The sequence below is a fragment of the Opisthocomus hoazin genome, chromosome 22 (assembly GCF_030867145.1).
Source record: "Opisthocomus hoazin isolate bOpiHoa1 chromosome 22, bOpiHoa1.hap1, whole genome shotgun sequence".
Classification (NCBI taxonomy): Eukaryota; Metazoa; Chordata; class Aves; order Opisthocomiformes; family Opisthocomidae; genus Opisthocomus; species Opisthocomus hoazin.
In genome coordinates this window covers 9758702-9785265 of record NC_134435.1, presented here as the reverse complement: position 1 = coordinate 9785265, position 26564 = coordinate 9758702, and the positions used below count along the sequence as shown (strand labels likewise).

Sequence of the window (26564 nt, the reverse complement as noted above, 5' to 3'; positions counted from 1 at the left end):
GCGTCGGGCTCCTGGCCGGGCCCTGGCTCCCTGCCGGAACGGTCATCCCCGAGCGGGGCTCGGGCGGCGGCGGGGACCCGTGGGGGGAGCCGCCCGTGCGGCCGCTGCTCGCCCCGCAGGCCCGGTCAGGGTGTCGGGGTTTGTGTTCGTGAGGTAAAAGCCACGGAGCGAGGGCCCTGCCCGGGCTCCACGCTGCGCTGGCTGCCGGCCGCGGGGCTGAGCTGCCCTGGAGCCCCTCCGCAGCTCGGCGAGGGCCCAGGGAGGCCAGCGGGAGCAGCTGCCACGGCAGCTGTTGCCACCAGTGTCTCTCCCATTGTTACCCCTGACGTGAGATTGCTCTGAACCCAGGGATCCTGACCCAAAGCTTTCTTAGCTCCTCAGCTGACTCCCCAGGCTTACCTGTTTGTGTCTGTGCAATCGAGGGTGATGCCTCAGCTGCTGGTGGGGTTCTTGGGAACTGGCTTCAGCTGCAGTGGTTTTGTGCATAGGCAACAGATGCAGAAGAAAAAAATATTTTGCACAAAGATGGCCTTTTGCTCTCAGGTATTCTGCTTTGCAGAAATACTTCAAAGGAAAGAGAATTGTTCTGCAGTAAAGTCTGGTTTGTTACGTATGTGAAATCAAGTGGAGATGGTGCAGACTGCAGTTCCCCTTGGCATCGGTTGAGATGGTGTTAAATTTGAGGGAGGAAGTGAAAGTTTCGGTCCTCCCTCATCTTGGGTCTTGGTCTGTAGAGAGGCTAGATAAATTTTCTCTTTTTTTTTTTTTTTTTGTTGTTTGGTGATAAATAGGGAAGGGAACGAAAGAGCAGAGGTAAGTAGCCGTGAACCAAGTACAAGCTGCTTCAGAATGGCTGCTGTAACTTTTGAGACCCATTCCTAGTGTAGAGTAAATCTCAGCAAAGCAGCACAGTATAAACAAAAATGTCTAGAAGCCTGATTTCTTTCCTGAGTGGATATGAATTTATTGTATTTCCTGCCAGAATATGTATTTTGAGTTCTATATTCAGGTTTTAGCATAAAAGCACTTCAGTTTCCAAAAGACTAGTACAAATGGGAGACTACTGTAGTGACTGTTCGTGTCGACTTTAGCTTCTGACTGCACATAAATCCACATAAAACCAGTCATTATGTGTGCATCCCAGTCACAAAGTGTTTTCTTTTTCCTTTAATGACACAGAGTTGTCCTCTGCACAGAGGCAGCACATTACAGTAGTGCTGGAAAGCTTCCAAAGCTGCAACTAGTAATTGAAGTCACGCCCTGTCATAAAACTATGCACCCTCCAGGCCTGTTTAAAAATTCAGGCTGCAAAAATGACATATAGTGTGATTGTGTCTCTGTTATCTTTTTAATGTATTTTTTATTATTTTGGTTGGCTTTTAAAAAGCTCTGTTGAAGAGGAGGCAGTAGGGTTTTAGTGTTTGGGTTTTGTTTTTTTTCCTGTTTGAGGAGTAATATGAAAAAGCGTTAAGTATTCATGCATATTTTGTTTCAGGTATGATACTGGTGTTTTGGTATCCTGAGCTATGACTAGGATGTCCTTGCACTACGTGATGTTAAAAAAATGCTCTGATCCTGACAACATTCACGTGGCACAGATAAATACGTCCTTTTACTTAGCTGTGAAAACGCATGGTGGTGCTCAATCCTAACGCTAATAAGTGCAAAGTGGTAATTTGACTAAGACCATATAATTACCATTCAGAGCCCAAACAGCATAATCTTTTCTTCGTACTCAGGAGTTCATTTTGTGGTGGTACTCTCTGGGTTTACACTGTGGTACGCTCTAGCAGAGCACTGAGGAAGGAAAAGCAGTGGGGAAGTTTTAAAGGAAATGCACATTCTTTTTCACCTTGATGTGCACTACATCCTGGGATGCTCCAGGGTGAAATAAAAAAAAGTGACTGTGTGTCAAATTGATGCCTGCTGGCTCCCTTCCAGCACCTTGTGTTCACAGCAAGCATTTCTGAGCGTTCTGAGGAATTCACTCCTGTGCATAACTACTGACGCCTAGGAGCTCATCTCCGAATTGCTGTTCATGCTGCATATAAGAAAGCAAAATTCCCACTAGGAACTCTGAGGGATGCTAGGTAAGAATCCTTTAAAATCATCATTTAAATCTGAAAACTTTGTGGAAAGCTCAAAAGGTTGCTTTAAGAATTAAGAGAAAGATTAGATCACATCTGTATGTGATCTAAGGAGTTAGAAGGCAAAAAGTGATGGCATTGCAGGGCTGAGAGATGCGAAGTGTTTGTTATATTCAGTGACTTTAATGGTGGAGAGTCAGTGCGGATGTTGATGTGATGCAGACTATGAATGGGCCAACACCTCAGATTTCATGGTTTTGCAACTTTTTTTTTTTTTCAAATTGCTTTTTGGTTCAGAAAACTCATTTGAATATGCACCCATCTCTCTACCCCACTTTTAAATTGAACCCATGTTGGAAAAAAATCTAGAGCATAGCCCATATTCTCCAACAGGAATAGAAGAATCCTTAAAATACAATTTGGTACCAGTGTATTTTACTCTGTTTTACACTTTTTGGTTTCCCTTCTCGACTCTTTTTACTATTTCCTACAATACTTTCTTATTTATTACGTTTTTGCAGTCCCACTTCTGTTTTATAATTTGTTCTAAGCAAGCGGTAAAAGGAATGATATTTCACAATGTCAGACTCTTCAAGTCTATACAATCCAGGTGGTTCCAGCCCAATGCAGATGTGTGTGAAAGCCTTCTGTGCTGTTCGTGACCACTTAAATAGAATAGAACAGACAGCATGGCTTACTGGACACTGCCATCACTGTGCCCTAGCAATGCAGCATTTGAATGCAAGCTCTGATTCCGGGTCCCTGCGTGACTCCGGGCAAAACACCGAGAGCTGAATTTCCAGCGTCCAGTAATGTGGTGTGCTGTCGTAGCTGACAGCTCAGCTGGAGACGTGGAAATGTCTCAAGTTGGGAGATGAAACATGTTTTCAAGTTATCACTGACACAGTAAGTATCTGTCTCATCTTCCTTATCAGTAAAGTGGAGGTTACAATAAGATTTATATAGTTTCCTTGCAGGAGTTTTTTCAGGATTATTTAATTAATGTTGGCACTGTGAGATGCTATAAATACTAGAGGCTTGTACCAGTATACCATATGATTCTCCAGTTTCTGAATGCAACTGTTATTCTTCTACCACTATTCAGCCCAATTATTTTTATTTTATTTACTTCGATTCTTTGTATTCTAGATTATGCCCCACTGGCAAGGGATCTTGGGAGAGAACTGTGATGCTTTTGTTTGCCAAACAAAACCTGATTCATCGCTTTGCTTACATCACCACCCAGCTCTCTAGCTTCTCAACACAGAGATTGCTATGGCTTTCCTTTAGGTAAGTTGTAAATCACAGCAGCTGTTTATTTGTTTGGAGTCAGCGCTCTCCAGTGTTATGAAAGCGGTAAAAATATATGTAATCATATGAGATATGTAATTATCAGAGATACTGCAGAAGTGGTTTCCTGAAGAGACTGAAAATAAATATGAAATTGAGAAACTGGAACTAGCTGAATTGCTAGAAAGAACTCTGAAAAGCAGTGAGAATGAGAGGAAAAATGAGGGTCGGTGAGAAGCTAAGTGACGGGGAGAAATTTAGGAAATACCGTCACAGACAGGAAAAGGTGGGGGAATTTCTGAGATAAGGCTATGGAGTGAGGGCAGGTAAACCAGAGAAAGAGGTGCACTGGCTCTGTTGCTCTTGTGGGACCCAGTAATGCTCCCACCTCCTGTGTCTGGGTATGTGTTTTTGTAGGAATTAAAGTTTATTTGTTCCTTTGTTTAGTGAATGGGATAAGATTGCAGGAAGAGAACACGCAGGCTTTGGGGACTCGCTGCCATCAGTGTTACAAGGCATACACAAGTCCCCAAGTTAGGTTTTGCAGGCAATCTTAATTTTTTGCATTATTTGACTTTTGCATTATTGACATTATGCAATATGGCCTACTTGTTAAGACATTCCATTGCTTTTACGTATGTATGTATGAATATTTCTTGAAACAATGGCTTGTAAAAGGCTTCAAATAAAACTGCCCATGTTATTTTCCACCTTAGGCGTGCAGTGTCCCTCCATGTCAGTGTATTTTGCTGCTCTTGAGAATTCTTATGAGGGATTTTCTTTGTAAGCAGTTTGGGGTGCTGGCATTTGTCCATCCGCATGGACAGTCAAGCTTCCACATTATCTGAACTCGGAGAAGGCCTTTTTGAAAGTTTTAATGAGGTGTCACCATAGTGGCCCCCTTTAGTCCTCTGTTGCTGATCACTGAAAAGTTGGGAATCCAAATGCCTCTGTTAATAATGAGATAAACACTCATTGAATTCAGAATTCTTAGCCAGTGTCAAATGCAGGAAAGGCTTTTAAAATTCCAGAAAAATGAAGCAGAAAGTTGAGCTGCTTTTAAAAAGACGTGCCTGACAAGACAGTGGTAATGCCACATACCTGATCTGCCCATTACAAAACCTGTGCTTTTGTGAACTAAGACATTTTCAGAATTAAATGCTGAGAGATGATACAATGAAATAAAGATGGGCTTTGGTTCCTATTGTTTGCTTGCAAACTGAAGTGAGAACTTTGGTGATTTGCTACAATACTTTGATGATATAATTACTTCTAAAATAATAATAGAGATTTCTACTCCATCTCCTACAAATACCTGTTGCTGTTTACAGTTGTGACTATGTGTTTGTCTCTCTCTCTGCTGCTTGCTGTCTGTTTTCTCAGAAGCAGCACTGAAGACAGGCGGTAGGACTTACAGATCCCGCGCCATCACCCCTGGCCTGAGTCAGCAATGAACCAAACCCACAAAGAGGAGAAAAGAAGTGACTCATGATTTTTTTCCCATGTACGGCATGAGAAGACAAGCAGGCCCTAGAAATGAAGCTGAAATTCTTATGCCTTATATGACAGCTGGTTCATACTCCTTGTGATAAGAAGTGGGGTGCTGGGAAGTATTAGTGAAGACTGACGCAGCAGTGAGTAGGCTGAGCCAGGCAGAACAATGGGGTGGCTGGAGACTGGCGAAGCCGTTGTTTTCCCATGTTCTTTGCAGGAGTCCAGGGTCGGAAGTGCTGTGTTTACCCCAGATACACCAACAGAACTAGGTGATAGTGGCAAGATTAATAAAAAGATGCATAAAACAAGAGCTGCAAGCGCTTGTAATGTGTTACTGTCACTGTTAAGTGACAAAGGAGGAAATGAACTGCTTAGGAGAGAAACTCATCAGAGAAGCCCTGTGCAGAAGGGTCTCTATAGATCTTGTAAGCCTGACCAGAGCACAGAGTGCTTATGAGTAATAATCACATGGATATGCATGTCCTTAGTTTGGCTGGACATGCTTCTTTGTGGTTTCTGAAGAGAGGAATTACTGAGTTTAGGAATCCTGGCATGTACCAATAGATTTAAATGAAAAGCTTTACAATAAAAAAGCCTGTTATTTTAAAAATAGCGTTAAAATCTGAAGCTTGTGAAGAACTGTGTCAATAACCTGAGCTCCTCTATGGTGCCTGAGCAAAGGCTTCCGTCTGAGAGACCTCTGGCAGCTGCGCCACTTGGTCTCCCTTCTGCTGCGCTCTGGGCTGACGGGAGTTCGGGAGAGGACAGGTCCAGAGATAACACCGAATACAGCCGCCTCAGCGTTGCCACAGTTCTGACAGAAGCGAACACAGACGTGTTCAAACTACCTCCTTCTTCTGGTGTTTTGAAAACCTTTGGGTACTCAGACAAGGGCAATTTTGCAAAGCAAAGTGTGGACAGACACCCAAACCCTTTAATCTACTTCACGAAGACATTGTGTTGAGGCTACGCATTGTTAATGCCCACGCCTGCGGAATGCTCCAGTTCTCATTAGAGATGGCAGGAAAAAAGCAATTGCTAAGTTGGCTAGCCCAACCCTTGTGAACTACAGGATTTTCCAGTTCAGTGTATTCCCTCATTCCTCACTGCAGCAAAGTTTTTCATGTCCGAGACAACGTGGCTTTGTAATTTTTCAAACATTAACGTAAAAAACATTACTTCTCTTGGGTCATAATTTTTTCCTTAGCCCTTAGGAGTCCACGCTAGGGTCTGGCCACGCAGCCTTTACAGCAGGAGTAAATACGAGTGAGCCTTTTAGGCAAGGGCCGTGAACTCCTGGGCAGGGGGGCTGTGCTGCCGGGGAACTGCCCCTCGCACAGGTCTCCAGCTGGAGCAGCACAACGGCAGAAGAATAAAGTCCAGTGCTTTTCTGGTAGATATCACAACAAGGGTTACTGTAGATTCTGCACTGCTCGACTGGAAAAAAAAATAGTCAACCTTAGTATTTTAAATTAATACAGCGTTTTGTGTTCCTAAGGCCAGCACAGAATGTTATTAAAATAGCTGAGCTGCCTTTTCCAACATCTGCCCAGGCGCTACCTCTAATTTTGCCGGCCGACTCCCGTGACTCATCTTTCAGACTTGCAGCTGCCGTGACGAGTCCTCCACGTTCCTGCAGGATCCAAACCTAAAACCCTGCTCCCCCTTTGGAATTTAACCCCAAACCTCTGGCTTTTGGGGAAGGGGGGGGGGGGGGGGGGTAAGTAAAGGGTAACAACGTGGCGGCAGGGTGGCTGGCGCCGAGCTGCCCCGGCGCTAAGGACAGAGCCCCGCTGCCCGGCAGGGAGCCCTCCCCGCGGAGCGCACCCGCCCGCAGCCTCCCCCGCCTGATTCCTACGCCCGAAACTCCGCTTTCCGCCCCAAACCCGGGTCCCGCTCCCCCCCCGCCCCGGGGCCCGTTCGCAGCGCGGGGGCGGAGGAGCCGGACGCGCGGCCCGCCCTGCGCTGCGCCGCTCCGAGGCGGGCGGGGCGGGCGCATGCGCGGAGCGGGGCGGCGCGCGCGCGCAGGCAGCGGGGCCATGGCCGCCCGTCTGCGGGAGCGTGGGGTGTCGGCGCCCTGAGGCGGGCGCGGCGCGGCCATGGTGCCTCGAGGAGCCGCTCTGCCGCCGCTGGGCACCGAGCCGCCGCTGTCGCTGTGAGGCGCGGAGCCCCGCCGCACCACCGGGGAGCAGGAGCAGGAGGAGGCAGCGGCAGCAACCCCGCCGGCCCAGGTGATTCCCCACCCGCCGCCTCAGACGCGCGCCTGCCCCTCCCCCGCCCCTTGGGCCGAGGCGCCCCCCGCCCACCCCCGCTGCCCGCCCGCGTGTCCGTGTGGTGGGGCTTCCCCCGACCTTCCCTGTGCGCAGCGCGCCCCTCCTCCCCGCCCTCCTCCTCCTCCTCCTCCCCCCCCGCCGGCTTGCAGCGAGCTCCGCGGGGTTACTAGAGTTCAGAGGCGGCGGGACCGGGGAGGCTGTGGGGGGGGGGGCGGTTCTGCAGCACCGGGGCCGCATGCGGGAGTCTGCCCGGGCGGGCAGGCAGTAAAGCCGCCGGTTGGGGAGCGTGCGTGGAGCGGCGGGGGGGGTGTCGCAGAGTTTGCCCGCCCGCCCGCCCGCATGCATGCGTACGTGTGCTCGGCCCGGCGGCGGAGCTGGACCCGCGCCCCGGGGATGAGTCGCTCGGCGCTGCGGTCGTGACCGAGGTGCCGGGCTTCGGCGCGGAGGCTGCGGTGCTGCCCTCCCTCGCCGGGCTCCGGCTTCGCCCGGCGGGTTCCGCGGCCGGCTGTCAGCGCCCTGGCCCGGCGGCGGGAGGCGCGGAGGGGCGCGGGGGGAGGCCCGGCGGCATATGGTGATGCTTATGTAAGGAGCAGCCTCTCCGCAGCGGGAGGAACGGGGCTTTCTCTCTCTTTCCCATTGATGTCGCCTCAGTCGATTTTTTGGAGACCTTCTGTAGCCTTTTGAAATAAGGTTTGCGATGAGAATTTTCATTTTTTTATGTGATCGAGAGTGCTTCTGTGCGTTAAGTACGCTTGCGGCAGATGGTTGCTCTTAGAGGGATTCTGAGCTTTTGGTTGTGCTGCCTTTTTGGGGGTGTGTGGGAGGGGGCTGGTGCACAAGCGATGTGCTTGGGAGAATAAAGTGAAAAAAAGGTGGGTTTTTTGTTTAATGGACGTGTCACTGAACAGGGGAGAACAGTATACATTAGAGGCAAAAAACCCCTTTTGTTTGCCAGTGAAAAAGGGGATTTCTGTAAGATATTTGACTCATTAGCCATTTGTGATCTCATTCAAAATACTTTTTTTTTAAGTCTGTAGGCGTTGCTGTATTCATTTCTCCTGCAATTTTTAGTACAAGAGTTTCTGTTAAATTGTTTTGTGGACTTGGGACTTGGATCCTTTTAGTGATACTTGTATTAGGGGTTTTTTAATGTGTGTAATGCACCCCTAGAGATCAAACTTGGGAAACGATTTTTAATTGTTTTCTTTGATCACTTTTGTTTATAGGTTAATGAAGATAGATTTAAATATTGAAAAAAAAAATAGAGGTGAGAGCTGTTAAGGTATTGCACCATATGACTTTGGCTTATCTGCAACCTTGGCTTATTTTTGCCAGTTATCTTAAATAACGAGCTACCTGTGCATAAGTAACTGTAGTTTTTTTTTGTTTCTGGTCAGTTTAAAGAAGTATGATAATCAGCTGCTGGTTGTTGAGCCAGAGTGTCATGAAAGGATTTAATTTTATTAATTCTTAAACTTGTTAGCACTAGGAAACGTCCTTGTGACCATCATAATGTGGAAGGATCATCAGAAATCTTAGAGAGCAACATAAAGCTGCTGCCTGTCCAAAACACAGGATTCACCTTGTTTATATCAGTCTTAGGAGGAACTGCTGATGTTACAGCAACCTACTTCTTCTGGTGGACATACGAACTGAGCAGTGGGTGTTAGAAAAAATATGGGGGAATTCCTTCCTTTGGAGAGGGTGGAAAGAGAACGAGTATCTCACTCCGGTTCAGCAGCTGGAGTCCGTGGTGCAGATGCAGAAACGCACATCGTGCCAGTAAGATGTGAACGGATGGGTGTGTTGTGGAAAACTTTGTAAGCCTCCTTAGTGTTTTGTGTTGCACTCTCAAAAGCATTCTCTAAGTGGTTTGCTAAACTGCGGTTGGTTTCCTCCTCTTTACACAGACATGCGAATGGCTTCTATTTCAGTCCTCTGGAACTCTTTATATTCGTGTGGTGATTTGTGCTCTTTCTGAGTCCATTTTTAGCTCCAAATACCCCTGGCAGTGTTTGATGTGGTTATAAAGTGGACAGTTCACTGTAGTTTTGCTTTTTAAGTGCGTGCGCTTGTCTAGCGCCTTCAATATGATGCAGACGTCCATGTGCCAGTTTCCCTGCCTTTACTTTTATAACATTTCCTTTCATTTTAGAGAAGTCCTGCTGCTTTGTAATTAGTTGCATACTTGAAAGGAACATTCAAAGGTGGGTGCTTCATTTTGTGATATTTTTTTTTTTTTCTGGAAAATTTTTTTGGTTGCGTGTCTTGAGTTTGGAGTTTTAAAAGGGACTTTTCGAAGTGTTTTCACCATTTGTTTGATCTTTCTGTCGTGCGAGTCTGGTACTGCAGGAAGCTAAGCTGCCTGTTTGACAGCCCTGGAAACTGATGCTCTTTTTTCACAGGACTCAAATAGCTAAGGCGGTAACAGCAATGGAAACTTTATCAATATTGACCTAGAGAAATCTTGAAAGTCTTAAAAATATTTTAACTTCTTACCAGTCAGGTGACTAGTTGTTGGCATTGCAGGTTCTAAACATAGGCTGTGTCTGTATCTGAAATGGCTAAAAACTAAATGAGCAGCTGTGAGGGATGAAGTATGTTTCACCCTGTCGTGTAACTTCATCCTGGTAACACATTTGGGTTGCAGGATTTTTTTGTGAGGTTGGTGGGGTATGCCAGCTTTACTTGTGTGGCTGGTCTTCCTGTGATCCAGGCTTTCTGAGGTGGGTTGTCACAGGCTGCATCATCTTGGACTGTCATTAATGCTTTGTGTGCGGGTCCTCTGGGTATTCTGTCCTCTGCAGAGGTGCTTTGGGATTGCTGCCCAGATTTTCTCAGAATGTTGTTAGGCAGGCTTCTAGGTCTAGGTGTAGGCTTGCAAACGTAGCTGTGACGGCAAAAAAAAGTGCTGAACGACTAGTTATTAAACCAAACCTTGGACAGGCAGGAAACTGTAGAGTCAAAACTGACCTCGGAGCAGTTCAGTGTGTTGGTTCAGTCTAGATTTTTTTTCTGAAGATTTTACGTAAAGGTGTTATTAGTTATGTTTTTATCTTAATTAATTAGTTTCCTGTCTTTCAGGTGCGTAACTGAACTCGACAAATCTGTGATCTAAAAAACAAGCAGCCCCTCTTAGTGTGACTGGATTTGAACTGATCATATGCAGGCAGAGTGCTGATCGTGGAGGAATCCACAGAAAGATTTTACTGCATACCTGATGGATTTATTAACCTTTGTTAACATGTGCTAGTCCCAGAATTCAGTTCCCTGCTCTTACCTGCTCATTATGAAAAATGAAAGACACAGGATGTTTTACAGGCTACCTATAAATAATACACTTGCTATATAATTGAGAGTGTACTGGAACTGCTCGTAGTATACCAAAGTACTCCGGATATAAATCTTTGAATAAAACTTTAACTTCACAGCTCTGTGATAAGTATCCTAATTTCTTGAATTGATTTTCTTCTGCCTCGTACAGAACTTGCTAGAATTAATGAATGTTGGAAATGTGGATTTTGTTTTTTCTTCTAAATAGTTAACTGTCTCTAGTTGTTTTTGTCCATTTTTAATATGCTTTTAATGTGAATGCATGCTCACTTATGTCCCTGTGAGTTCGTAGGAAGTTGACCTCATTTGTTTTGCAACAAAAGTTGTTTTTTGCAAGGTATGTGTTTGTTCGGAATTATTAACCTTAGCTTTGACTCAGTTCACAACTGAACAAGTCTTGGGTGAGTAAGAATTTAGGAACTCAGTTGTTTTCTAGGTAGAAATAACAGTTCTCTAGTCACACCACTGCAGCAGCTCTGTAGCAATCCAAATTGTTAGACCAGATGGGGGGAAAAAAGGAAAAAAAATTTCGTTTGTTCTTGTTAACTTCTTACATAGCAAGATCAAGTAGTCTGCTGCCCGACTCTCTCTAAACCTGTAAATTGAAGGCTAAATACTTTCTGGTTATTACTTGACATTACTGAACTGGTCTAGTGAACTACAAAAACTGAGCATTGTTGGAAATGCTGACCGGGTCCTAATGACGGTGTTACCGTACGTGTCTGCAGTGTTTCACTGCTTTGTTAGTGCACTTGGTATGCTCACTGTATCTGCCTTCTCAGCAGAAGTTTTTGAGTGCTGTCCTTGTTAGCCAATTTAAATTGTATGGAACAAGACATCTTTTGCTTCCCTTGCTGCTGACTGCATGGGAAAGCTGTTTTGATGGATTGGTGACTCACATACTCTCCAGAGTTCTAGCTGGTTTTTTTTCTATAGACTCACACAGGGAAATTCTTTTCTAAGTGCATATCTGATAAACCTTTTCGTCCTGTACTTTCCCTTATCTTCTCTTTGTTTTCTTCCTCCCAGACAGATGATATGAAGATCTAAGTCTCTGAAGAATGGAATTCTTCCATATTTAAAATTCCTTTCTCTTTGCTCCCAAGAACAGGGCAGGCATATGGAAGGAGGGGTTCTGGGGAGTGTGTGAATGCCACCCAGCTGATGGGTCTAATTTTAGTTTTTGAACCGAACTTTTCTGTAGTTACAGATAGGGGTTGTATATTTTGTTTTGGCTTTACTGTTTTTTCTTTTTTCCCTCTTCAAGATCTGTCTAGCAAAGTTTACCCTGTAGGAAAACAAAAGCTTTTCCTGGTGATGTTTTTAGTTTCAGAATGTATCACTGAAAAATAATGTAAAGTGGAAGCTGCACTACAGATTAAAGTCTGCTTGTTAACAGAGGTATCCAAAGTAACAAGAATTTCATAGATGTGAGGAACAGAAGTTGAAGTTGTCTCTTTTGGTCAATCTTTCCAAGTGTTTTAGGTTGTAATCCTGTAGGAGAATGACTATCTTGTTCACAGATATTAGGCCATTTGAAATTCTGATCCTAAATTGAATTACTGTATCTTTCTATGGTGATTTTTGGTGGCAGTAGTATTAGAGTAACTCTTAAATTTGCAGATATTCCAGTGTATTTCTGTGGCCACTAAGTAACTTTATAATTCACGCTTTTCTAAATGTAGAAACTTTGCTGTATTAGTGTAATATTACACCTGCTTGGGTAAAGGGATGCAGATTTTGTGCGGCCTCTTGTACTGCTTTACCAGCGAGTAGGTTCTGCCTGTGACGTGATAGATTTATATTTAAGTTGGTGCATAGACAACAGACTGGTTTAAGTGACATAATTCACATCTTCAATTGAAAGGGTAAAATTATACATGATGACAAAACCTCAGAAAGAAAATTCTCTTGAAGGCAAAAAGTATGTTACCTTTGAGGGCTTTTTTAAAGTTTACTGCTAATCTGTTCTACTGATGGAATGACCTGGGACAAACTGGTAGTCTTTTTTTTTTTTTTCAATTGTGTCTTGCTATTTCTACTGTTTTCTTTAAAGCTACCCAGGAATATGCTTCTGACAAAATGGGTATGTCAGGTGAGGGAGGGATTTTTGAGAAGTACCATGTTGTTAGAAAATAAAAACGTTTCCGTGAGCATTGATCAGTTATGATGAGAAATTTTTAAAGCGTGGTTTTGGTCAAATACCACAACTGTGCTTGCACTCACTTAGGATGTGGAGTCTGAAGGTCTTCTTTAGACTGTTCTTTTTCTTATCCTGATTTGAAACAGGGAGATTCTTGAAATCATGGGAGAAAAATTTTGAAACACAAACTAGTGGCTTCCTTGTCCATTTTTTGGCAGTGTAAAACAGTGACCTAATTTTTTTCTAATGTCTGAGCATCCAGCAACTCTTGTCGTCATAATTTATCTAAAGGTTTGAAAGATTTAATGTTGTGGTGTTTTTTGGTTTTTGTTTGTTTTTACACTAATCAAAATAATGTATTGTGAGAGCTCTTTACAGTATAATGAGCTTAGAGCAATGGACTTTGTTGCTTGCCTGCATTACGTTCTGTTAGAACTTGGCAGCAATTACAACCGAGGCTTTATTTAACACATCCGCATTTCTAGTGGAGTTAATTTTAAAGGGTTTCTTATTAGTATGGGGTGCTTTGTCAGGCAGTGACAGAGTATGCTGCAGAGTTGCAGTGGCTGCTTCTCATCGCCTATCCGTTGTGACATAATGTGGTTTTCAAAGTTTGTTTTGCTTTTGTTTTACGATTGTTTTCTTAGGTAATATAAATGCTGCACTTCTCAGTTCTCTTACGTTCTCAAGTATGCATGTAGGAATTTTGGAGGCAAATTTGGATGTGATGAGTGTCAGTTAACTTTCAGTATTAGGAGAAGTCCATGGAATTCTGCATTTGGAGTAATTAAGGAAAGTGAAAGCTCAAGTGAAAGTTTCCTTCTTGTCCTACATGTTTGGCTGTTGTTGATGACTGGGAAAGATTTGACAGTTACGAGAATGTCATTTGAAATCAGGTGCTTGTTATCACTTTACATGGGTATTTTTATGACACGGTGAAAATCTGTAAGTCATTTCCCACCCACGCCTAAGCCCTGATCTACTTCGAAAAGTAACCTGGCAAAAAAACAGGAGGCATCTTAATTTAAAAGTTTTGATTCATTTTGCGAACTTGGCAAAACCAAAGATTTTTTTGACAATTCCAGGACATTTTAAAATGTTTTGATATGAATTACTTCAGCTATGTGCCAAGCATAGGGTTGTATTTCAGTACGCATTGTGGCAAAACTCTTTGTATACAATCTGTGTAGCTCCCAACTTTTGTTTGTATGATACGGTATGTTTAAACGCTGTCTTTTATTCGCACTAAATGTTGAATGCTGGTATTCTGTAGTAGCTGGTTGCACAGTGGTTTAGGTTGTGCATTCTAGATATCTGTAGTCTTCTGGCTGACCTTTTAATTCGTTTTGGGAAATATTGTGAAATGCTGGTATTGTGTGGGATGCCCGATGTAGTGGGGAGGCGCTTCCTGTGCGAGGGGAAGGATGTGCTGTCTTTGGGGTTTCGAGAGCTGTTGCAAGAGCTCCTTAAAAGTGCCTGCATTTACATAACTTGAAAAGTTAGACTGTGGGCCAGACGGTGATGAGCAGCAGCTCTGTAACCTGTGGTTTACTGAGCCAAGTCTCAGTTTTGATCTGTCCTGACTTCTTGAGCTGAATTAATTTTGTGTCATCATGCCTAGACAAATGTCAGTGTGGCTTTAGGTGTGCACACGAACAGGTTATGGTAGCATCTTGGCTGTGGCAACGCAAATAAAACTTCACATGAGAATTGTGCGTGTGTCCCCCCATGTAAGAAGGAAGAGGTTTTTTTGATTTCTGTTGATTAGCATGGTTTCATTTCATGCTGTACTTTCATGTTGGCTCGATAGTATAAAACTTGCACAAAGATAATACGAATTAGGTCCTGTAAAACTTGGCTTAAAAAGTGCTGTTCCAAGTGCAGATTTCTCTGTTTCTTTGGTCAGGATGCAGCTCTTTCCCGTTGTCCCCCTAATAATTGGGATTGGGAGCCTTTTCTTAAATCTGACCCTATTGGGGGACTGATTGTGCTGCGGGTGATTGTTTTTACTTGTTTGAATGGCTGCTGGTGTGTAAAACTTGCTGGATCATCCCTCCCTTGGCCTTGAATATTTCAGCTGCACTTCTCTAATACAGTGCATTTAATTGGTGGCTCACAGGTACAGCCTGGGGTGAATGCTGTTCCTAGGGTGGGCAGGTGGCGTGTGGTAAAACCAGCACGTTTTGTTTGGGAACAACTCTAAGCCTCAGCTGAAGGCAGTGCTCTGACAGGATGTGAAAACTGATCCTTTTGTTCTTTAGAGTGCTCCTGTTGGTGACTGTATCTCTTTTGAGATGCTGTTGTGGACTTGCATTTTTTTCCTGTCCTTAAAAAAAAAAAAAAAAAAAAAAAGAGCACCCTTCATTGTCTTACAGCATCCATCTTCTCTGATCTCAAGCTCCAAAATTAAATTACCTTCTAGAACTCTGGAGTGAGGATATAGTCTTTTGTTTGTATGATCCTTTGCAGTGAATTACATTAAAATGGCTAGAATAGTTGCGTTATTGGTCCTAATCTTCGAAACACACAGCCCTCAAATTCTGTAAATGTGTAAATTCATGGAGGTTAATGAATGCCTTAAATTATTTTTTTGAAAGCTGAGATATTGGAAAATTACTTCAATTTGCATTGAAGAAGTGAATCAAAACTGTGTTAAGAACTCTTAAATGGTGGTTATTTCATTTGAGAGGCATAGAAATAGTGGTGAGCTAAGTGGGAGGTAGTGTCTGAATTCTGTTGATGATTGCTTTCTAAAGCTTATCGTGTTAGTGTTTATGTAGTACCTAGTACATTGGAGTCTTTTGGCTGGGGTCTTGGGTGCTGAATTAGTGCAGATAAGAATGAAGGTTTATTCAGTGCACACCCTGTAGCCATTTTTGTGTCATTAACCTGCCCGCCCTTCATTATTTTACAATATCGCTGTGAAAAAATTGCTAGCAAATTGACCTTTATGTAGCAGAAATAGAAACTGTCCTGTCTGGATTTGAATTTAACTCATTTGATTCATTCTGTCATTTGTGGCCACACAGGAAGCCCCATTCATGTGATCACAAAGCCTAATAGCTGTTTGTACAGTGAGATTGATCTGATTACTCTTCTCTGTCTTGTGCTATTTACAGTCTGCTGCCAATTCACAGAAAGGGAAGAGAATGGCTGCAAAGGAGAAGTTGGAGGCAGTATTAAATGTGGCCCTAAGGGTCCCAAGCATCATGCTGTTGGATGTCTTGTACAGATGGGATGTCAGCTCATTCTTCCAGCAGATCCAAAGAAGTAGCCTGCACAACAACCCTCTCTTCCAGTACAAGTACTTGGCCCTTAATATGCATTATGTGGGTAAGTGCACATGTATTTGAGACAAAACGCTATTGTAGTAAATGCCATTTTGCTTACTGCAAGAGTTTTAAGTCTGGTAATAACATGATAGTATATTGACTACAACGAATACCATGATAATATATTGATTACAGTTCTGCGTAAGGGACTGTTAATATTAGCACTAAGGAAATCCTGTCTAGGGTCTTCTACTGAACCTTTGTGTTAAGCCTTGATATGTAAATAGAGTAAACCTGGTGTGTGGAAACGTGAATGATGCCCTGAAAGAATAGCACAGTGACTTTGGCCTGTGACTAACTGATAGAAAGATGCTGTGAAATGCTGTGCAGAGAAGAAGTGTTGTAATTTATATAATTTGCATGAAATAGAAACTAGGGAAAAGTTTGCCAAGTTTGGACTGTGACCACAGCACCAGAAAGTTACCTTTCAGTGCTGCATGGATATGGCTCTTCAGTTTACGACCTTATGAACCATATATACAGTGTGAATGGATTAGAGCAGGTGATGAGTCCTTGTGTTGCAGATAAATGGACAAAATTACTGACGCAGCTCAGGGAGCTGAGGTTTGAACCTTGACCTGCAAGTCTGGCTCTGGAATGTTAAGTGTCTGTTTTTAGGAGATGAAAGGATTGATGTTCTGGGACCTGCTCTCCAGGTGGGTATGTGATTCATCTAGTGACTGCACATGGGGTTGATGAGGGATTGGATCCAGGCTGTTGAGGTTGATAAGCCAGTGATCACCTGTGTGAGTGCTGCCTAGCTTGGAGAGAAATGGCTGGCGTATAATTTTCCCACTCTGGAGTGTCTCTTCCTTGTAGATTGCTTTGGAGGATAAAGATGTACTGTGATCAGCTAAGGGAAACATCCTTTAGTTAAGTAGTTACAGGACTGTGTTTTTTTGAAGTAGTATGTCCAGGATTTTAATCTTAACTGCGGAAGTGTTGGCATGTGACTTTTCTCTTTTAATCTATTAAATGTCTATTGTCTGGAAGTTGTTTAGTGCCATTAAAAACACGTGTGGATTTCTTTGTTAGGGCTCCACTATACTCATTCTGGGATAGCAATGTACTTTTAGTGCAAAAAGCTGGTGTTAGTTCTATGCCCTTTTCATATGTTTGTGGGACAGAGTACTTGTTTGTTGCTGGTGACTGTGACACAGGACCGTTGTGGCATGTGACTACAGCTGGCTTTCTCATGCACTCATGCACACAAGTACCTTTTAGGAATTAGTTAATCATATCAGTTTCTAATACAGAACTAACAGTTGTGCAGTAAGCTATCAGGATGTCAGTGGATAATTTCCAGCTGTGACACAGCCCCTCTTTATAGTTGTTTGATAACCTTGTCCTCGCTTAAGTATGTTGAGATACACCAACAAAAAGCGCTACAGAGAGGGTAGGTATTGTTACTAAAGTATTTCTCACCTGGATGCTATTTTAGTACTAAACCAGTGGATTCTGACTTTGTGCTCCTCATACAAGTGGTGCTTTTGTGCTGGTGCACAATCACTCAGCAGTTCTTTGACTTTTCGCTTTTACAGTATTGAGCATCTGTACTTTTACTGCTCCAACTGGTAGTTACTGATGAAGAAGGGCTTCTAAATCATCGAGCAAGTTGCTCGTTTTAAAAGATTTTCAAACAGTTTTCAGTGACAAAACTTTGCTAGTACTTTCCAGTTAAAGTTGATTTGTTTCAGTTCCTTGGTGGTGGTTTTTTTTTTTTTTTTTAAGCTGAGTCAGTGTGAGGCTGGGCTAAATCAGTTTGCATGCCTGTACAAGATTTTACATAGATCTAACTGCATCGGTTTACAGTGTAACATTAATTAAAATGATGTATCAAAATATATGAATTGGATTTGTAAGGAAAACAAAGTACTTTTCCACCAGTTTGGAAAATCAAGCTTCTTTGAAGATACGTTGGGGGAAATTAACTGCCAGTTTGTAATTTAAATAACAACTTACCATGGATATGTTTCAACATGATAATCTGTTTTATTTAGGGAAAAAATCCACTGTTCATATTTGCGGTTAGGAAACACAGTGTCAGCAAATGCTGTGGCAGCTTTGCAATATCAACAATCGCTGAATTTCTTACATAGGCAGTGTAAGGTACTGTATCGTAGAAGTGCTTCTGGCAGCTTGGGAAATTGGGTGCATCTAAAGGCAGGTGCTCAAGGAACAATTTCATTAGAGAGACATAAAAGTCAGTAAACTATATCAATCTTAATATAGTGAACCTTTTCCTGGAACTAAGGATCCAAAGTTGGAAATTAGCTCAGAACTGGGGATTATCAGAAAGATCTTTCCTGTTTACATGCACTCTTGTTCTTGCAGCGATTTGACTGAAAGTTTGAAAAGCAAATTGTTTTTGATCAAGTGATGTATGTTACAGTGCGATTCATGTTCCAGTTAGCAGTACTGGGAATGTAATTAAAGCCTCTAGGCTTTGTCCTTTCATACAACTTCTCCTTTTCATATCTTTTCATGAAACAGCCCTTATCTGCTTCAGGGAAGGAAAATAGTCGTGATAACCACTCAACCGCAAGTTCAACCGCATGAAGTTTAACTAAATATGCATAAAGCAGTGCAAACAGCAGATAAATTTCTGGTTAGAATTGTGGAATGTAAACAGATCAATTTAATATAGGAAAAATTGCAAAGTAATTGTGTTTGAGCTTTGTCTGTCAAATACCACTGTGGTTACTGTTTTGGCAAGCACGAAAAGCCTGTGAATGTCCTGCAGTAGTCTTCAAAATGCACTTCAGCTCTTCTGTATAAAGTTTGTGTTATGTTGCTTTGTTTCATGATACTGTTTTCCTGCATATGAATAATTTTCTAGAATCACTATTAGAATTTTTTCACCTCTGAAAACGTGCCTAGATTTGTTAAGTGTGCTTAAAAAGACAAACATCAAACTTAGTTAAGCAACAATTCGGGAATGTCTCTGGCTGAAAAATTCTTGTTCTCTGTGTATGGAAATTCATACTTGATGGTCACAGGATCTCTTAAAGCTTAAAATTTGATTCATCTTACCCAGTATCTTTCTGGAAGTACTTTTGGTACACCTTACAGGATGTTTACCAGGTAATTCATTGAAGACTTAATTTAAAATTGCTAGAGATGCTTGGGATTAAAAGGAATTAAACTGTGTACTTGATTTTTACTTTTTTTAGTTTGACATATCCAGTGGTTATTTGTAAGAACAGACGGGAATCAAATAAAATGGGGTTTCAACCCGAATTCAAGTGCACATACTAGTGATATTCAGCAAGAAATTATATTAAAAATAGTAAAAATTCTTTTCTTCTCTGAAGGGAGTCACACGGAAGGTTTGGCTCTATAATGTGGCTCTTTCATGCTATCTTTTTAAATACAATAAAATACATACATGCACATATATATGTTTTTTTCTCTTTTATGAGTATTGAAAAATGCTGAATTATAGGCCTGATCATAGAATACCAGGTTGGAAGGGACCTCAAGGATCATCTGGTCCAATCGTTCTCGGCAAAAAAATTATTTGCAAATGTGACCTGTGGATGAAAATGCATTCTGTAGTTCTTCCTGGAGTGTTTAGGAATATCTTGTCAATAAGCAGTACTCTGCCAGGACTCTTTCCCAAATACTCCAGATCATCCTGTTTTGGGGGGCTGGGGATGACCCATCCAGGCAGTCTGGCTGAAGAGTAGCGTGTGATAAATTTGTGTGCAGAGTGCTGTATTACCAGGTATAATTCTGACAGTTGATACGCTGTCTGTTACCAGGTATAAGGATCTGGAGGAAAAGAAGCTTAGAAAACAAGTCAGCTATTTTTTTTTTTTTGTCCACAGCTGTTACAGGTGTAATGTGATTTCATTAAGGTATAAATTTAAAGTAGCCTCTCCTTCAGGGAAGATCTGTGCTAGCTAAAATGGCTTTCTATTTGGGCCTCTGTGTAGGATAGACTACCATGCTCTGCTGCTGCCAGACTTCAGTGTTTCTCCTGCTCTGTAGAGTAACTCTGAGAAGACAGTCATTTTTTTTCATTCTTTTGATGAAGAAGGTGGAAACAGTTGAAACTGTGTTAATTCCCTCATATGAAGGGCAAAGCAGTGCCATTTGTGCTAACTGGTAAATACTTTGAGCTAGATGGGAAGAGGACAGTCATGAGTTTGACCTGTAATCATAGTCAGGCTTGGAATTTAAATCACTGTCACGATAGAGGCACAGAATTGCACTAAATACATAGTGTTTTCTTACCTAGGAATAACAAGAAGAACAATTTTCTATCTTAAACTGTATTCTTTGTCATAAAAAATCTTGGGAGAAACATAAGGAAACTATTTAAATGCTTGGAATAGGTGGAAGGTGTGTCATCTTTCACAGCCCTGTTTGTGATCACAGTTTCTTGAACTGTGCAGTTACTACCTTAATCGCTTGGTCACGTTGCTTGCGAGGTGTGGACTACTTATGAGTGCTGCCTTTAAAAAGGAGGCTTGAGGGAGGAGAAACCTACTGACTTGGTGCCGTTGTCTGTTTGCTGATTGCTTTCTTCTGTGGTCCACTCACTTTTCTTTAAGCTCTTGTGCAATAATTAGAAGATCTTTTGTTTGGATTGCTTTTTTGTGGTGGTTTTTCTCTGAAGAGGAAAGATACAGTACTCGGATACAAACACAGTAGAAAGTGCCATGTGAAGTTTCAGTGTGAGAAGAAAGAAGCAGTTGGTTCGTTCCAGAAACAGATTTCCCAAAATTGTGAGAAGAGAATGCATAACTAAATGTGTAAATGCACTTAATGCATACAGAGATGAAGATTCGGCACCTCTGGGTTTGCTGTCCCATGTCTTGTCTCCCTCCTGCCAGCAGCATTTAGATAAATGGGTAGTAGAACTACTTTGAGTGTTACTATTTTAAACTGTAGCTATTTTTAACCAAATACAATTTTATGACTTGGACTTGGTCTTTATTTGTTAAAAAAATTACTTGCTGTGTCTTCATATTATCTGCTTGGATAAAATGCAGTGTGTGCTACAGTTGGTAGACACAGAAGAGGATAGAGAGTATTCCATGCTCAAAATATATAGCATGCTCTTTTTTTGTCTTTCCGACTCTAGAGACTGCCGATTCCTATACTGCTTCCTTAGGGTTGTAGGCTTTTACTAAGCAGATTTCTCAGCATATGGATACTTTCAGGGAACTTTTCTGTATAAAGCTGGTATCTCTTTTTGGCAACCTGAATCACTTTTTTTTTGAAAAAAAAAAAAAGCCAATAGGAGCTTGCTTGAAAGGAGACACTTAAAATTTTGAGGTTCTCTTGACTCTGAGTACCACTCTTGTGGCAATATAGCAATTTGTGCTCATAGTTCAGAATACATCGTGACTGTTTATATTTGTATAGTTCCACTTCTGTGTTCTTTTCCAGTACTCTTCAGGTTCTCCATGATTGTAATTAGTCCCAGAACTCTGATTATTATGTGTGCTGTATTATAGAAACAGCCTCTGAATCAGACGGCAGAACTAGAATCAAAAGTCCATTTTATTTGTTCAGACAATACTGCAAATCTCTGTAAGGAACCCAGTTCTTGGATTATTTATACTTAGAGTGCCCAGTCTGTTACGTATTTAAATATTTAAGAAACAGCTGTTGAAACTGGTGGTGGTACCCCAGTAATGAGTAAATTGTGGCGTTGGCATTGTTTTCACTGAGATGTGCAGGTGTTGATAACAGGATTTCTGATCTCTCTTTGTAGTTGCACTGTGCCATGACTGGGTAAATACTAATTTCCTTGTGTGTGAATATGTTTAGATGTGTGCGTTCTCAGTTTAGAACTAATTTCTCAACGTATTTTCTGAAGGGCAAAATATTTACCATGTTAGCTTGGAGTACAAAACTTCTTGGAGTGAGTAACGTTTGTTTGGGCAGCTCTGGCGAAGTGGGAGAGTGAGGAAGAAGTGTGCTTTGACGTTGCCATGCAAAAACATCACTCCCCAAAAATGCAATGCTTTTTAAAGCCCCACTATGCTTGTGCTGCCTCGAGCAGGTACTCAGTGATGAGACAGGCTAGATGAAAGCTACCCTTTGTGGTGCTAGTGCTGGTGCCTCAGTGACTGCTTGAGACTGATACGGATTTGGGCATTAGGTGCTCTCTGAGTGGCTTGGCTTCTAGGTTGATTTCAGTGGAGTGAACTTTGCACGAGCTGTGTGTTGGAGCTGTGTCTGATGCAGGAGAGGTCATTCTGCGTGATGGCAGAGATTCTGCATGACATTGCCTTTTGTAACAGAGAAGATAGAGAACCAGTCTCGCTCTCAGAAGGACAGCATAGCTGTCCCACTCAATTCAGAAGACCCCATTTGGTTGAGTTATCCTTGAAAGGATGCTTGATAAGGATGTACAAGAGCTTTTTGTCTCTCCTTTTATGTGACTTAAAAATAAGTGGCTGTTAGGGTTCCTTCTGGGCTCAAGCTAGCCTCCAGTGAAGAGGCCACGGAATCTTCCTCGTAACTTCTGTATCATGCTTTTAAGTACCATGAGCTCTAAAGTGTATCTTTTAAAAAATCATCCGCTTTTGAGATAGATGCTTTAGACATAGACAGTTCGTTAAATCTCTGTGTAAATTGTTGTGTAACCAGTCTGGTGACTGGTTGTCCTGAGAACTAGACACTGAAAATAAAGGTGCCAGTTGTTGTTACAGTACTTCTGCCATGCCATATACAGAGTCTTTCAGTAGTCTGTCCTGTGTTATTGGTACTTTTATGTGGTGGCCAGATAGTCGTCTGAATAAACTGAAGTGAGGACAATCAAGGGTTAGGCTGAAAAGAAATGACTAACTCAGTAGTGCACCGATGCTGCATTGTGTCAGGAGAGACAGGAGTTGTGTGGTATTCTGCTGCTCACAACTTGCTGCTTCACAGCAAGTCTCTTCGCAAGTCATTGTAAGGTGGGCCCTTTACCCTCACAGGATATGGGTGAGTGGGAAGTTAAGGCCCCAACATTAATTTCCTGGTAGAATTCGTGCAATTGTGCAGTTACTTTCTGGCACTCAAAGATCTGAATTCCTCACTTCGTAGGATCCAGCGTAACCAGCTGCTTTTCTTTTGGGGGCAGTGTTTCCTGGGCAAGCCTCTGCAGAAGCAGTATCCAAGAGATGGTGTAGTTTCATTAAGAAATGTTATGAACTCTTTCATGTGCAAAGTTCTCATTTTTAGACTAAACCTGCAGGAAACTTTGAGTAATAATGTGAAGTGGACACAAGGGATCTGTAATCATGCAAATGAGCACAAAAATGTTTTATAAAGAAGATGGGTTGCAACTTTGATTGTGCTCCAGAAGCCTCCACTGTATGCAGCACGTCAATAAAACTCAGACACTTGAGTCAGCAAAGAGGTAATACAGGGTGAGAGAAGCTGGGAAACACCTTGGTGGTACACAAATAGAGAGAGATTGCTGAAAGGCAATCTATGAGCTGCTGCTTACTGTAACAATGAGCATTGCACAGTGAGAGGTTTTCATCTAGCTGAATCAACAAGTTGTAAATGAGGTTATGAGCTAGTTAATACGTGTGTTCTTGCCTAGCAACATTTAACTTCGCTTTTCTGCTTATTATTGTTTTCACAGTTTATTTTCCCCAGTGACGCCTAAATCTGTACCATCTTGCACAAGAGGCAGTAGAAGTTCTCTGCTTCCTTGTGCTCCTGAATAGGTACTGAGTGGCTGGGTCTGCGTGTTTGTAAGGTTGGCAGAATGTGTCTTCTGTAGTGCTCCTTATAGCTGGAAGTCTAAGGGTGCAGTTCTGTTTCATGGTGGCCTAGCACTAGGGTACTACTGTTGTATTCAGGGAGGAGTTTATTCTCTCTTGTCTTTTTTTTTTTTAACATGCTTTAGAACTGTTGCTTTATCAGGGCAGGAACTGGGCTTCACTGACGCTTCTGCTTACACTTAAAACAGAAGTGTACTCGGTGAGTTAAAAGGGACAATACACCAAGTCCCAAGGGTGAAAATAGCATGCATGGCCGAAATGAAGGGAGGGGAGTGCTCATGGCAGAGGCAGAACTTAAAAAGCTTTGGATGGAAGTGGGTGTTGGTTACTGGTAACCTGTGTCTAAAGGTTGCCGAGTAGGATGACTGTTTTTCAAACTGTAAATCCTTGTGCGTGGAGAGTGTCTCTGAAGGGATATATGTTCTCAGCAGCATGTTTTCTTCTGACAGAGGAGGTGCAAATGAAAACAGAATGTAATGATTTAGATGAGAGAGCTGCTGTGAAAAATTTCATTTCCTGGCTCTTTGTTTTGAAGTAGAATCTCGTTTATGCCATGCACTAATTACATCATTTGTCCAGGCGAGAACAAAGGGAACAGAATATTACTGCTAGTATGTTTGAATTTGAGCTGGTCGTCTTTTTAGTCTGCAATGAGACAGTTTGGTAATGAATTATTTGCTTTTTTTTGGCAGAGGCATTGTCGATAAAATGAGGTTGGTATTACTTCGGGAATAGGTCCTCTGCAGCAAAAATGCAAATATTGCAGTATGAAGTGTGTTGAAATCTCTCTCTTACCAAGTCACAAGAGGGAATTGTAAATAGGAGTGAAAGGGAACTACTTCAAATGTCTCTCACTCTCCCCCTCTTCAAAATGTAACAATTAGCACAAACGGCTGCTTCAAAGTGAACATTTAAATTCCAGCCCAAACTCTTGAGCAGTGGAGTTCATTTCTCAGGCTTCTGCAGTAACTTTGGCTGTCTTATGCTGCTTTGCAGTGCAGTATTACAAGCATCTGTGCTGTTTGGAAGCCCTCTATTTGAAAGGCACAGATGTGACAGTAGTCTTCTCATTTTTTTCATAGACTTTTTTCACTCCTTCAATATGTCCTGCTATATTTTAGTTAAAAGTTGTGATGATGTAGAGAAGAATGAACTTGAATCACTTCTAAAATACTCCTGTGTAACGTGGCTGTGTTGGAGTGCAGTTACTGCCCTCTAAAATAGCTTCCTTTTACAGAAATTATCCTAGCACTGCTCAACTACATCATCATGTGGCCAAGGAGCAGACTTTCATGTGATAGAATAAGGTAGAGAAGATGGCGGAGCTTAAATGCAGATACAGCAAACAGGTATTCTTAGACTATTTATAGAGTGATAGAGGAATGAAAGACTGCATGATAAACTCCATTTAGTTCTCCACCTGAAGGTGAGTCATGGGCTGCAGTGAGAAGAAAGGGTTTTGAGAGGTTTGACTCAGGTGCTGGGATGATACGTGGTTATGCCGTGTGGGTTGTTCCGCAGAGGGAATTGTCCCTCACTAAGCCATCAAGGGAAGGTGGTGAATACAGCAGAGAGAGGATGTTAAGAATGTCAGCAGATGGTGAGAGAGCTGCTGGAGCTGGCTTGTGATGCTGTGGTGTGGTGCAAACTAGTTAACTGTCTTTGTGGAGATTCTGCTGATGAGTTCCTGCTCTTGTCATTTGTGTGTTTGACAGAAGGAAGGTGATGAACAGAGAAGATGAAGTCCATGAAATACAGGTGTTTGCTAAGAAAACTGACGATGCAGAGCATCTGCTGTATTGTATTAACTAGCAGCATGTTAATTCTGTATAAAGCAGTTGCTAGAAGGAAACTGTTGTAGTGCTGAGTTTCGTGCCCCTTTAAAAAGCTCAAAATAAAAATCATAGAGTAGTTTGGGTTGGAAGGGACCTTCAAAGATGACCTGCTCCAACTCTCCTGCAATGAGCAGGGATATCTTCAACTCGATCAGGTTGCTCAGAGCCCCGTCCTACCTGACCTTGAATGTTTCCAGGGATGGGGCATCTCCTATCTTTCTGGGCAACCTGTGCCAGTGTTTCACCACCCTCATTGTGGAAAATTTCTTCCTGCTATCTAGCCTGAATCTACCCTCTTTTAGTTTAAAACCATTACCTCTAGTCCTTTCGCTACCGGCCCTATTAAAAAGCCTGTCCCAGTCTTTCTTATAAGCCCCCTTTAAGTATTGAAGGGCTGCAACAAGGTCTTCCCTCAGCCTTCTCTTCTTCAAGCTGAACAGCCCCAACTCTCTCAGCCTTTCTGCACAGGAGACGTGTTCCATCCCTCGGACCATTTTTGTAAATGATCAAATGGACACTGTACAGAAAGTAGTGATGTTGACTTGTGTGGTACTTCATTTTACTCAAACTATGAATTATTTCAGCTTTTGAAAATGCACATCCTCAGACAAATGTGCAGCTTGTCACATCTACTTTATGGAAGTACTTGAAAAGGTATCTTTAGTGTTAAATATGTAAATTGTATATTTGTGTTTTTAATAAGGTAGGTAACAGGCTTTGTCTGGCATCACTCCTGTCATCTGTTGTGTCTGAATTGAGCTTTGCTTGGCATCCTGTGGGTCTGATGCCTCTTCTAGGAGCATGTTGTGAGTTACCTTCTTGAAGATCTAGCTGTTGGTAGAATTTTACAGAGGTGGCTTATTGAAGGTAGTAGATACTGAGCAGCCTTGAAATACTTCTATGTAAATGCTGACTGACTTTGAAATTGTATCTTTTTCAAATATTGGAACATACTGTTTTCCCAGGCTGTTTTATAGGAGCTGGTTGTCCCACTAGTTAGAAGTCCTTTATCTACAGTTCCATTATTTTCTTGAGTATTTT

The 26564-nt window shown here is 42.3% G+C and overlaps 1 protein-coding gene and 1 long non-coding RNA gene across 3 annotated transcripts in view; both read left to right on the top strand.

Moving 5' to 3' along the window:
* The first annotated feature begins 171 nt into the window (after positions 1 to 171).
* LOC142363976 (uncharacterized) lies at positions 172 to 5420 on the top strand. The gene is made up of 3 exons (XR_012766064.1): positions 172 to 2090; positions 3237 to 3377; positions 4761 to 5420. It is a non-coding gene; the product is annotated as an uncharacterized LOC142363976 (long non-coding RNA).
* A 1483-nt stretch (positions 5421 to 6903) lies between these two features.
* The window catches only part of RNF145 (ring finger protein 145), a 46428-nt gene continuing 26767 nt past the window's right edge, over positions 6904 to 26564 (top strand). The window contains exons 1-2 of one of the 2 annotated variants that reach the window (XM_075441738.1): positions 6904 to 7102; positions 15740 to 15953. In XM_075441738.1, coding sequence (XP_075297853.1) covers positions 15770 to 15953 — 184 coding nt within the window. In that variant the 5' untranslated portion in view covers positions 6904 to 7102; positions 15740 to 15769. Of the gene's footprint in view, positions 7103 to 7747; positions 7835 to 15739; positions 15954 to 26564 lie in introns of those variants that run through there. The other variant, XM_075441739.1, reaches the window with a different exon arrangement.